We start from the raw sequence: 13,477 nt of genomic DNA on the forward strand, positions 1-13,477 counted from the left end.
TTGGCGGATGAAGATAGAATTCATTGCTCAATCAATCTACTGACGAATTTCGATTGATGTTAAACATTGAATCTCGACAGGTTCTGATCGCTAAACGCTCACATTTTTCTGATTTTATTATTCTAAATTTGATTTTTATTTAAAATTATTAGAAGAATAAATATTTATCCTTCATATATTTTAGAGTATCTACTTGGCTTCTCCGTGAACTGGTAATTTTTACATACAATTCTTTGTATCTTCATAACTTTTTCCATTGGTCAATGATTTCATCTTTGTGGTTTTTACCAACATTTAATGCGAAGTTTAATATGAAAATTTTGTTTTAATATCTGGCATTTGATGAATCTGATCTAACAAATGGGTAATTTGCATCTGAATTTCATTGATGCTATATCACCTTGGAGAACTGATGCCTCATTGTTCTAAAACTAAATTTTCTGCATCTTCTTATCATCATCATCTCATTATCATAGTAATTTCTGCTTTTTCGAATTCGATTTTTCCCTTCTAAAATTGCTTTGCCATGTTTGCTTCTTAGTGGTGTCGTAAAATTTACAAGCTAATGTTACTTGTGAATTTTGCATTAAACCAATAACAAATGGGKAATTTGCGTCTGAATTTCATTGATGTTATATCACCTTGGAGAACTGATGCCTCATTGTTCTAAAACTAAATTTTCTGCATCTTCTTATCATCATCATCTCATTATCATAGTAATTTCTGCTTTTTCGAATTCGATTTTTCCCTTCTAAAATTGCTTTGCCATGTTTGCTTCTTAGTGGTGTCGTAAAATTTACAAGCTAATGTTACTTGTGAATTTTGCATTAAACCAATAAAGTTAATTATTGGGATCCAGAGTTGTCTTGTGTTCCCTATGGATCGAATAGCTTTTGAAATGGTGATTGCGATCTAAGGAATTGGTTTTGAATATAAATTTCTAATTGATTGTGGAGTAATAACCTGCAAGAAGAATAATCATTTGATGGACATGGAACCTTCATTTTCGAATTGGTGGGTGGGGAGCGGTGGTTGTAACGATAACAACCATGGTTTGTAACGATGACGACAGTGGTATGGGTATGGTGGTGTCGGAGTTGTTGGCGGCTGTGACGGTGAGCAGTAGTCGTGCGGTGGAATAGGTTTGGATGCAAAGGTTATTTTTGTCTTTTTAAACCAATTATAAAATTTATTTGGGGATGTTTGGTTTGTAAATATGGTTTTGCGTGATTTGGAATTTATAGAAGAATTCCAAATTAGTGAATTTTGATTTTTTTTGTATGTTTGCCGTTGGTATGAAATTAAATTGCATTATTTATAAAAAAACATTATAAATAAAATTTTAAAATAATTGTATTATCTACGAATGTTTTTATTACATTTTAAACCATTATTGCATAAAATTCTTATGAAATTTCATGAAATATCAATTAAATCTACGGGATTTCAAGATCTTATGACTATAAAAAGGCCTCATCAAAACCCAAAATCAGGTTTATTAGTTATATGTACATATCAGTTGATATCCTGAATACAAGAAATTGATCTATCAAAAGTTAATAGTTATATATGTACATATCAGTTGATATCCTGAATACAAGAAATTGATCTATCAAAAATTAATCCACCAGTAAGTTACATTTTTCTTTGTCTTTATTTTCTAACCTGAGTTGATCTGTAAAATATTTTACAAACGTTTGAGAATTAGATCGAAAGGTTTAATGAATGATTTTCCTCGTGGTTGGTTAAACAGATTAGCACATATTATAGTTATAAAATAACTTACTATACAATTAAAAGTTGATGATGCAATGGATCTTATTTGTAGAGAATTGGAAAGTTAGAAAAATCCCACGAATTATTTTATTTTAAATGATTAAGTATATGAACTAATTTTTTTAAATGAAAAAACTAGTAAATTTTCTCAATTTAAATAAAATAAGTTTTATTCAAAAAAATGCAAATTCATGGAATGACATGAGAATGGCAAACTAACAACCTAATAAGTGATAAATTAATCTTAATCACTTATTAAGAGAATGGCACTAGGGCAAAACCAGAACTACGACATCCCAGAACTAGAACCTAGAAGGGAGAAGCCGAGAGGCAAGGGATGAGGATGAGAGGCTGACGGGCAGAGCAAGAGGGCAAGAGCAGATGTGTATGGTCGAGAGCAAACGTTCGATTGGTCGTTAGCGGAGAACGAGAGTTGAGAGCGAGAACGTATATGATATGTCGTTAACAAACTCATTAACTCAACCTACTACAACATATATATAGGTTGGGATTTGATGCCCTGGTGTCTCTACTGCCATGGGCCATCACCCATCTCGCTCAACATAAGGACCATCCCTGATTTATTTAATAATAGGATTTAATTCGGTATATTGTCTTTAATGTCATGTGTATAACGATTGTTAGTATAGTCGACATTGAAGAGGTCATTTATAAAAGAGGTTTCCAATTCTGTATTAAGAATGCAACAAAAATTCGAATTAGATTAAAGACTTGACATTAACAAATAGTCCAAGGACTATTTATGTAATTTAATCTTCATGTCAAATACCTGCTCCGCAGTGACTTGCATTTTGGCGGTGCCATTCTCCGATTTCCCAATTTAGAAAGAAAAAAGCAAATAGCGCATCAATTAGACAACTGATTTCGGTGTTGTGATCCACTCGTTGCTCGAAAATCTGTATAGTCGCGATTGCCGTTCCTACCTGTGTAAGTACTGCCATTCAATTCGGCGCAATCTCTATTCTTCTATGTGTTCCTCACAATCGAGAATTCAAACTAGTGTATTGCAATCTTTTTGATTATGTAACGTTGTTTTACTTTTCCGATTTGTTCAATTATGGATCATCTTTAGTTTCCAATTTCGATTCACTTCGTTTTCCTTCAACTGTCGGAAAAGGCTTTCGAATTGTGATTTCATCGAGTTATATGCTTGTTCATTTGGACGAGCTTGTCTGTTTACACGATCAACCTAGCCAAACCTATATTGTTTCGTTTTCTGTTGAGTTCCGAAATTTCAGTGGAATTATGTACAACGTTTTGCCTCCCTAGTTCTATGGAACTGCGTACATGTGTAAGCAAGTGGTCTATTGGATTTTACTAACATATAAAGGTGAAGTGATGAAATTGTGTTGGTAGGAGTACATTGAAAAAGAACCAAGTCTTTTAGTGTGGGTGTTTTTCGATTTTACATTTGATGGCATAAATCCTTCTTCATTAAAAGTAAATCGAATTTTTCTACATTCTTGCAGTTTTTAACCTGTTCTCTTGTTATATAACATTGGTTATTTGAGTGACCTCTGTGTGGGTGTTCTTTGATTTTGCATTTGATGGCATAAATCCTTCTTAGTAAAGTAACTCCAATTTTCTACATTCTTGCAGTTTTTAACCTGATCTCCTTTTTTATAACATTGGTTATTTGAGTGACCTCAGGGCAGATAGTGCAAGGATGGGTTGTAAGGGTTTTTTGGAGTGCTTGTTGAAGCTCCTGAACATGTTATTGACCCTTCTGGGTCTCGCCATGGTTGGCTATGGGATATACTTGTTTGTTATGTACAAAAATGCAAGTGATGATATCAATGTTGTACCACCAAATGAAGGATTGATACAGCTTGGACGCCCTACGCTAATGGCTGTTTCCCTGTCTAGCAGCAGCTTTCTTGATAACCTGCCTACTGCTTGGTAACATGCCTCTTTTTAATTTCTTCTTGGTATGTGTTGTATCTTTTATACAACGTCTTTTGTATCAATCCGTTGTATTAGATATTCAAGTTTGGGTTTTGTTCTGTGCATTTAGTTGTTACGATATTAGTGTCACGACTTGAAAATGTGTCACCTTGCCATGATGACAAATGTAAAATGTATGTTGAGTTGCTCTCTCTACACGGCTCAACTGAACTAAATGAAGCTCTTGTTTGTTTTTTATTTAATTAACTAAACTAAGTGCATGGTTGAATTGGATAATCTACCATGTAATCATTTTCCACATTGAGCCATCTTATAAGGGAAAGAGAAAAACCCCGGAGCCTTTATCCTGATACAAGCCTTGGAGAACTATCCTTGTACTTGGGGGACATGCAATCCATATCATTGACAAAGAAGATGCAAAATAACTCACAAGTTGAACATATGCTACCAAGTAAGAAATGCCACTTAATGCTTAACAAGGACTTTAAGATAACTAAAGACTGAGACAACATGATCAATTTGAAGATGCATATTGTAGTGAATAAATGATAGATTAAGAATGAAAGGGTCAAGAGAAAAGAGTCTGAAGTAGCAATCTTACATATTGAAACTTAATCCAAAGCCACCATTTGGGGGCTCTAGACTTCGTACTTTTTCTTACTAAAGATTGCCTATTTTCCCTTATGTCATATCCTTCATCTATTTCTAGCTGTTTGCCTTCGCTGCTTCTCTTTAGCTTGATTCCATGTTCTTTCTCACCAGAAGTCTGGAGCATCAACCACCCATCCCTCTACCCCTAGTTATCCTGTCAATATTTTCTTGTCATTGTTACCTGAGATAACTTTTTTCAAAATTCTTATATCAATTTTATTATGTCCATGACGCTCATACGTGTTCTATTCACTTGTGCGCCACATGCATGTTGCTTGCTTGTCAGACATCATGAACTATACCAAGTAGCTTTTAGCCTGTAGAGCTCCCCTTTCAACTTGGAATAACTTCCCACTTTCATGAAACCAAATATATAAATGACTGCCTAGTATTTCTTCTTTCATCTTGTTCGTGGAAATTCATCTTCTGCCTATAATTAGATTGTAATTGGTTAGGGTAGGATCATACCATATAAGTAAATGAAGTTTACAGGATTTGTAAACAGGAAAGATTGATGTTGAGTTGGCATATAGCTTGCATTCAAGTTGTTTCTAGAGTTGTGTGCTTGAATTTGTTAAGAGAGTAAGTGGTTGAAATCTGTAGTCATGGAGTTCTTTATGGAAGATAATTTCTTGTTGATGATAAATAGACAAGTAGGAAGGATATGAACCATTGGAATTACTATGCAAGAACAGGATAATGGTATCTTGTAGGCTATATGTTTACTAGTAGCTAGTTGGCAATTGTGTTTCTGTTGTATGTAAAACATATATAGCAGACACGATGGTTTATCTCTTATCCACTTTCTAGAAGCATGACCTTTTTAGTATTAGTAATTTAGTATGTTACTCGTATTCACACATGCTTATCATGACTGTGATCATATTCAGTCACTTCACATTCTAACCATGGTTAGCATGAGAAGGACTGTGATCTTATGGGACCTACTGGGATGCTATGCTCTATGGCAAATTGGTGTTTATTGCACATGATGGAAAATTGAAAATGTTATCTATAGTAAATTTTGCTGGGAAGAATTTGTCTTTATGTGTATGAATAAAGTTGTTGCTCTATGCACTATGGCAAAAGATTACTATTTAAGTTGGTCATATGACAAGGCTTTCTCTAATTGAAAATACACCATTTGACAGGTTTCTTGTTGTGTGGCAAGCGGATTTAGTCATTTTATTTGAATATACAAATTGGCTTGATTGTCAGAGCTTAATGCTAGTCTTGATTGGAGAAAGAGTATTTCATGCATAGTATATGATAATTGGCATTTGATAATTTAAAAAGCAGTCTCCTTAGAAAGTAATGATAACGATGGATGCAATATACCTTGAACATTCTTTGTGAACAGTTCTGTGGCAAAGTAACATATACAGATAGCAGATATCTGCATGCATATATAACATAACCTTATATGCAACATATTTAGATTGAAGAAAATAAATAAAAAAGTTGTTTTAGGGTTAGGCTTGACTTCCCTGAAGTATTGGCATCTGGCTTGAGTTTCTCCGCTGCAAAAAAGTGTGTACGCTTTGAAGTTTGATGCCTATTTGATGGTATGTGAAAGGCTTTAAAGTTGGATCTCTGCTTCTTGGGATTTGTATGTGTTCAGTTTTACAGTGCTTTGTCAATCATGATGTAATGAATTTTTTGTTGCTTTCATGAGGGGATGCATACAGCTTCTTTTTTTGTTAAAGACGTACATACTGCTTCATTTCATAATTCTGGTGATCCGCAGTAGTAACTAATGCTGTTTTTCATTGCAGGTTCATTTATCTGTTTATTGGTATCGGTGCAATAATCTTAATAATATCTTGTTTTGGGTGCATTGGCGCAGCAACACGGAGCGGGTGTTGCCTAACTTGTGTATCCTAGTCTACGAGCTTGTTTCATTCACTTTTTATGAAAATAGGAATTTAAACTGTAAGGGTTTATGATAATTGAACCCATACAAGCAAAGATCTAAGATGTTTCTATGACATAATGCTTCTCCATTATATCTTGAACTTATTTCCTTACCTAGAATATCTATGACATAATGCTTCTCCATTATGTCTAGAGTATTAGTTGCCTTTTTGAGCTATATGCATGCCAAACATCTTTTGTTTTTTTATCCGTTATTGCGTTTCTCTAAGAATTGAGTGCTACGAAAAGGAAAAATGAATAAATGAGAAGCAAGAGAGAAGGTAATTTTAAGAATTTGCCATGCTAAATAAAATGGTGATTTTTTTTGTGCTTAATTTTTTGTGCTTAATTTTTTGTGGACGGTTGATTTCCTTAAGGTACTGCAGTACTCCATACTTGTACTTTTGTTAATCTTGCTAGAAGCGGGGTGTGCTGCTTTCATCTTCTTTGACAAGAGCTGGAGAGCCGTGAGTTCTCCTTGAGCTACAAGTTTGATTCTCAACATGCTTCCAATGTATTTGATTAGTTAAACAAGGAAATGTTTTCAGGAGATCCCAACTGACAAAACCGGACAGTTTGACATGATATATGGATTTTTGAGGAAGAACTGGAAAATCTGCAAGTGGGTTGCACTTGGAGCTGTTATATTGGAGGTAAGGCACGATATCTTGCCCTTGTGGCAACTTAAAGAATATTTCAGATAACAGTAAGCAATGCATTTTTCAGTCATATGTTAACCTTATGCCAAATTTTAGTTGTTAGTCCACAATCAGATCCTTCACAAAATTAAAATCCCATGAAGGTCATCTTTCAGTTGAAAATTTTGATGGTATCTTCTGATGTATGGTCTCAGAAAAAAGGGTGTTTTTGTTATATGGGGCAATTATATAATGCAGTGTGCTGCAGAGTCCAAACTTGTACTGACCGAAATTATGATTATGGTTTATTCATTTCAAAATTTCAAACTTCTTATATCCAAAGCCAATGTATGATAATTAATCTGAAAATGGAGGGAATACTTGATATGTTGGAACTTCGCATCTTGATGGGGGAGTCCTAGACTCGCTGCCCTTTGAAGTTATAGCTTTTGATTGAAATGGTAACATGATGTGAAATGGGGAGACGATAATTTGATATGGTTCTTCTATTTGAAACTTTGCACCTCTTCCATGGTGGAGATATAGGTAAGGTTTTAAATGCTTTTTGGTTTGGTCTCTTCCATATGCTTGCCACTAATGGTTATGGGTGAATCAGATTTGTCGTCATTCGTCAATTTGGTACTCTGCTTAAAGCTAGGTGGTTACTCTCTCCATGGCAAAATAAATGTTACAATGAAAAAGGCACACGGTTTTAGAGATGTGTAGTTATTACACTTTTTAATGAACTAGATGACAATTTTACCCTTAATGATAGAGCTAGTAATGAGTTTCTCCATCTCATAATTAAGGGTAAAATTGGGAAGTGGACACTTATTTTGAGATGAAGGGAATATATTGTGTCACTATGAGGGATTCTCACAGAAGTAAGATTTGGTACCACTTTGCTTCCAAAAAAAGCAGTTACTCTAAGAAGGTTGTTATTGTTGTGCATATAAACATATGTCATATGTGTATGTGTATGTATGTATATATATAAATATAGGAAAATCGCCATTGATTTGATCAGGGTGTTGGTAAAATGTTTATACTGCCTATATGTGTGAATATGCAGCTTCTGGTATTTCTGTTAGCTCTTGTGGTACGTGCTGCAAATGCACCAGCAGACTATGATAGTGATGATGAGGACATAGTTGCTCCCAGGCAGCAACGACAACCTTTGATTAGTAGGCAACCAGTTCCAGCCACGGGTATACCTGTTACAGGTACCCTTGATAGCCGTCCCAGCAGGAATGATGCATGGAGTGCACGCATGAGGGAAAAGGTGCGTGCTTTTTTCTGCTATAGGGAGTTTCAAGATAACATGACCATCTTTACTTATCTGATCTGGTACACCATTTCATGATATTAATCTTGAATTGCTTCTTGAATTCACCCATAATTAGCTGTTTCTGTTGGTTCATAATCTTGTTTACGTCTACTGTTGTTCGTCGAGTGTGAGTTAGGTCATGATTGGTGACTTGATTTTGAGATTGAGATTCCTTTTGCAACCCGAGCCAGATCTTGCTTCTTGTGCATATCAATCAAAAGTTATTGTTTCTATGTCAAAATCTTGGAGATACCGAATTCATTGGTAGCACTGCTGCACAATAAACTGAGGGTGACCATTTTGAGATTGAGATTGCATTTGCTGCCAAGTTGCAGAATGCATTTTATACATGTTGAGAGGGGGTAAAAATGTCACTACTATGTTCAAATATAAAAAAGTGGGAAAATTACAATTAGGCATCGATGGGGCCTCTTGCACAAATAAGGGCTTGTTTCTTAGCAATAAGTTTAATTAGACTCGCAGCTTATTCATTCAACTATACATGAGTATTTGTTAATGGCTTAATGATATAGACAGTGGCTTATTTGGTAAGTTTCTAAGGGGAGCTGTATGCAAAAAGCCAAGTAAGTTTTTTTTTCCAAACCTGTCCCTTCAAATTTAAAAAATACGTTCCTTCCATCTATGAAATATCTGTCCAATCTATAAAGACAGATTAATCCACATAGACTGCTTTATCTATACAGGACTTAATGGAAAACCAACCAAACATCCCCGAAGTCATTTTTACAAACTAACTTATCTAGTATTTTTCAAGATTTTACGGAGCACAATGTTTAACACCATGGAGAGGGGCTATTTAGTTCAATAACCTTCTCCAAAATCTCGTTTTGCAGAATGACCCTAGTGTATTTTCAAGTATTTTCCGGACCCAACTGCTTTACTGAAAAAATTGGAAAGTCATACTTCATAGTTCTTGGTCTCTGAAGATGCGTTGTTAGGCTCCTCACAAAGGGGTCGCAGTGACCAGGCCCGGGCGACTGTTTACCAAAAACACAGGTCTCCGCAAAGTCGTAAGACCATATATGGGGGCTGACGCCTGCCCAATCAACTTGAATTCGGGACCACTATTCGAAATCTTAGTGAAACACTGGATTTGTTTTCTCGTGTCGGCTTCTCTTTTTGGTCATCAACTTAATAAGTAGGCTTCGCTTAAGTTCTTTATTTACTTACATGTTTTTGTGTGGTGTGATCCCAGTATGGACTCGATACATCGGAGTTCACATACAACCCGAACGACCCAAACAGGAATCAACAAGGCAACACACAACCGACAGAGGAAAAGGGTCGTTGTGCCATCATGTAATCAGAAGTGTGCTGAAACGATTGTTGTTGTGTGATCCGTAGAAAAACGTAAATCGGTTATCGTCTGAGTGTGTATAAATATTAAGTTTGATGAGCTTTAAGTCATGTTCTTCCATCCCTCACCCTTGTTAGAAAATAGACTGTGTGTAATATTATGAGGTTTGTGATTGATTGTGGAGATGATAGTTTATTAATGTTGCTGGTAGTAGAAAAAGACAAGGTGGCATTGGTTTTTGACCTTTACCTACAAGTCATCTCTCAGAATCTTTTCCCTTTGTTGCTGTTTTATTCCCTTCTAATGTTTTATTTTTTCCTTTTGGATTCGACTCAACAAAAATTGTAGGCTTTTTTTAAACTAACCTGGATATCTAACTCGTTATGCGAGCCGACTAATTTCAAAGGACGATCATCTGTTTTGTGGATAGCTCGGAGTTACCATATTTGAACTTCCGTGGCTACAAAGGGATTTTTATTCCTCCTTGGATTTGAACCTAGGACCTCTAGGCACTTTTGACCTTTGAAGTTAAGCTCAAATCAATCAGATACCACTCTTGTGGTTGAATATTGTAGCATTTTTGTGCTTGATTGTGTAGATTTGACGGAAATTGACTAAAGATATGGCAAGTGTTAGATTTTGAAACTTGCGAAATATGTTCTTTTCTAAATTGAATATGATATTGGTGGCGTTGGCTTGTGAAATGGGCATCATAGTTTACAAAATTGTCGACCAGAATCATATTTTATTTATAATAATTACATAAATTGTGGAACATATACTCGTGAAATTTGGCTTAAAAATGAAGATGTTTATTTATAATGTGTTGTTTGCTCAATTTCCTAAGATCTGAAATTTTAGTTGATTTCAATTTAGATTATTTGTCTCATGTTATTAAATTTTCTTAAAATTTAAGTTTACAATGTATTATTATATATGTATAATTTTTCAGAAATTAATATTTAAACTACTTAAAATTAATCATAGTCATATGATAAATATGTTACATTTGAGTATAAGTGTTGATATGATATATTACAATATAGGTAGCTTAATTATTATGATGAAATACTTCATAAAATTAGTAATATAAAACGATAAAAAGAAAAGAGAAACATAAATAGAACGAAATAAGAACGAGAATTTAGAGCATCTCCAATATATTTTCCAAAGTAAAGAATCAAAAATTAAAATTTAAAAAAAATAGTAATTAAAAATAAAGAATCAGATTAAAATGTTATTTATATTATTAATATATTTAATGTAATTAATAAAATATTATTTTTCTCTCACAAAAATTTAATTTCAAAGATTCTCGTAGGTTGAATAAAAAACTATTTCTCTTTCTTAAATAATTATTTTTGAAGATTATTCAAATTTAAATATTTTCAAAATCTTTATCCTCTTTTCTTTATTTTAAAGAAAGTTACAAAAAATCTGTTTAAACAAAAATCCTTAAAATCTTTATTTTTAAATTACTTTAGACATTTACGTTGTATTCTCTAAATTGGAGAAAAGAAAAAGAAGTAAAAGAAAGGCAGGGAAAAAATATAAGGGATTTTTTTATTTGTGTTCTTGAAAGGAGAGGAAAAGGAAGGAAACAAAAGAAAATGATTTTTTATGTTCTTGAACTGAGAAAAGAAAGAAAAGATGTTATTTTTACCCATATACCCTTTAAAATATATCATTTAGGGGTTGTTTGTTTACCTCTTAATAGTTTCATTAAGAGGCAACATTTGAATCATTAAGAGATGAATCTTGTTAGGAAAAAAAAAGTCTGACTCTTAATGGTTCTAAAAGCCTCTGAATGATTTTGTATCATCAGCCTCCCTTAACCAGTAAGTGTCATGATTTCATTGTAAACAATTATATTTCATTTTGCACTATATCATGAAAGTCTCTTAATCATTCTGACCACTTAATCATTCTGCACCAAACCATTCAGCAACTGCCAAACAACCCCTTAGAATGAAAGATTTGATAGTTTTGTAATTTTAATATTTTTATAAAAAGATTTAATGTCTTTCCTCCTACATTTGACAGAAAACTTATCAATATTTTTCTTTCTTTTCCCTCTTAAAAAGATTTCGAGAACATGAGTTCTTTTAGGGGGTGTTTGAGATTGTTTATTTAAAATAACTTATGTTTTTTTTTTACAAAAATCATTATCAACTTATTATAAGTTAGAATGGTTTTACTTCTTCAAAAACTTTTTATTATCGGTTTGACATCGATATAAGTTGTTTATCCAATTATCCAAACACTCAAAAATGTTTATCACCGATACCACACCAAAATAAATCAGTACGTTATTTTTATAAGCAATCCCAAAACACCCGGTAACTCTCCTCCGCTTTTTTTTTCCTTCGTACAAAAAGTAGTTGCGACTTTAACGTAAACACAACTAATTAAGAAAAAATGTATTATTCCATTTGAAAATTAGGGGACGCAAGTGGGGATTTGAGGTGATGGTGTGGTTTAGCTGGGATCGTCATTTGACGGGGTCAACAACCACCATGGGTTCCACCACCACCGCCAACCACCATCCATCGTTATCTTCTTAACACTAGTCAAATCTGCCATCACAAAGTTGCTACTCGGGTCCCTCTCTCAACCGAATCCATCCTGTAGTTGAACTCTGTTATCCAAATCATCAATTATCGTATTATTATATCATTTCTGGTCAATATATTTTTATGATCGATCCTACACGAACTCGACGATGAATTAGAGAACCGATTCTACAAATTTGGGGCAAATTTTGCAGAAAATCACTTCGAGTTTCTACAAATCACTATCGATCTCAACCAGTAGGTCACCGACTATATGGAGGAAGTAAAATTAGAGAAGAGCAGGTGACGAATCGTGCATTAGCTTCGGTATAATCTTCTCCAACCAATCAATTGCTATGGAAGCAAGCTTTTTCTAGGGTTCCGCCACCAATTCCCGACATATGTTTTATACGAAAGATCTCAATCAAGTTAGTAGACGAGGTAAGGTAAGTGATCATCTGGATTGTTGGTCGAATCCAATTAACGAGCGGAGCTATGGCCCACCGGCCACCACCAGTAACCACCGCTATCATCGTAAATTTGGTGAAGGAATATTATAATATTATGCCCTTAAATTTGTCGGATTGTGTTCATGTGGGGAAGAAGATGTGTGATTGAACAAGGCTTCAACCAAGGAATCAAGTATTCATTATTATAAAATACATTTATTTTTGTAAGTAATTGATTTAGGTGATAAATATTTAAATATTAAACTCCACTTTTAGGTGTCGTTTACCTAAATGTTTATCCGATAAGCGTTTACTGTTAGGATTGAACATTATAATTTATTTTACCGGATAAGATTGTAGTTATCAAAATGGTATCGTATGCAACAATTTACCCGGTAAGCACTTACTCGGGTAAGAGTCGTCACCCTCAGTTACGAGTAAGACTTTCCATATTTATCATTGCTTTTACTGGGTAAGGTTTTTGACTCTTGTCATGTTCATCCGGTAAGGAAAATTACCCGGTAAGCACTTACCGGGTAAACATTTAATAAACGGCTCTTTAGTCTTGCAAAATCTGAAATTCGTTTATTCATTAAATACAGATTGAATTTGTTGAGCTCGAACTGCAATTCGAATCAAGCTCGAACCAAACTCATCCATTGAAATTTATGAAATTTTAGGGTCTTTCTCTTATAAATTTTAAAACTTAAAGGTGTTCTCTTAGTTTTTATAAAACCAAAGGGATCAGCTTCAAACTTCATTTACGAGTTGTCTCGTATCATTTAGACCCCTGGACACAACAAAAAGTGAAGGTTGATCCCAAACTTGTCAAGAAACGAACAAACCATGAGCCTTCTTTGTCTAAGACGCCACATAAGAATTATATAAATATCATTTGTAACACTATTCTTAAGTAACTTTTATTA

The 13,477-nt window shown here is 34.1% G+C and overlaps 1 protein-coding gene and 3 non-coding genes across 4 annotated transcripts; all 4 read left to right on the plus strand.

The window, feature by feature from the left end:
- Positions 1 to 3: 3 nt before the first annotated feature.
- On the plus strand, positions 4 to 91 carry LOC112528866. Its single transcript, XR_003070883.1, has one exon. It is a non-coding gene; the product is annotated as a small nucleolar RNA snoR14 (small nucleolar RNA).
- A 239-nt stretch (positions 92 to 330) lies between these two features.
- Positions 331 to 421, plus strand: LOC112528862. The gene has a single exon (XR_003070880.1). It is a non-coding gene; the product is annotated as a small nucleolar RNA Z101 (small nucleolar RNA).
- Positions 422 to 578: 157 nt separating this feature from the next.
- Positions 579 to 662, plus strand: LOC112528863. Its single transcript, XR_003070881.1, has one exon. It is a non-coding gene; the product is annotated as a small nucleolar RNA Z101 (small nucleolar RNA).
- A 1,928-nt stretch (positions 663 to 2,590) lies between these two features.
- On the plus strand, positions 2,591 to 9,802 carry LOC112527747 (tobamovirus multiplication protein 2A-like). The gene is made up of 7 exons (XM_025138531.1): positions 2,591 to 2,724; positions 3,448 to 3,696; positions 6,129 to 6,228; positions 6,654 to 6,734; positions 6,816 to 6,920; positions 7,978 to 8,187; positions 9,449 to 9,802. The coding sequence occupies exons 2-7, from the start codon at positions 3,464 to 3,466 to the stop codon at positions 9,554 to 9,556; spliced, it is 837 nt and encodes a 278-aa protein (XP_024994299.1). The 5' UTR covers positions 2,591 to 2,724; positions 3,448 to 3,463; the 3' UTR covers positions 9,557 to 9,802.
- Positions 9,803 to 13,477: the final 3,675 nt, after the last annotated feature.

The sequence above is a fragment of the Cynara cardunculus genome (genome assembly GCF_001531365.2).
Source record: "Cynara cardunculus var. scolymus isolate 2C chromosome LG 15, CcrdV1, whole genome shotgun sequence".
Classification (NCBI taxonomy): Eukaryota; Viridiplantae; Streptophyta; class Magnoliopsida; order Asterales; family Asteraceae; genus Cynara; species Cynara cardunculus.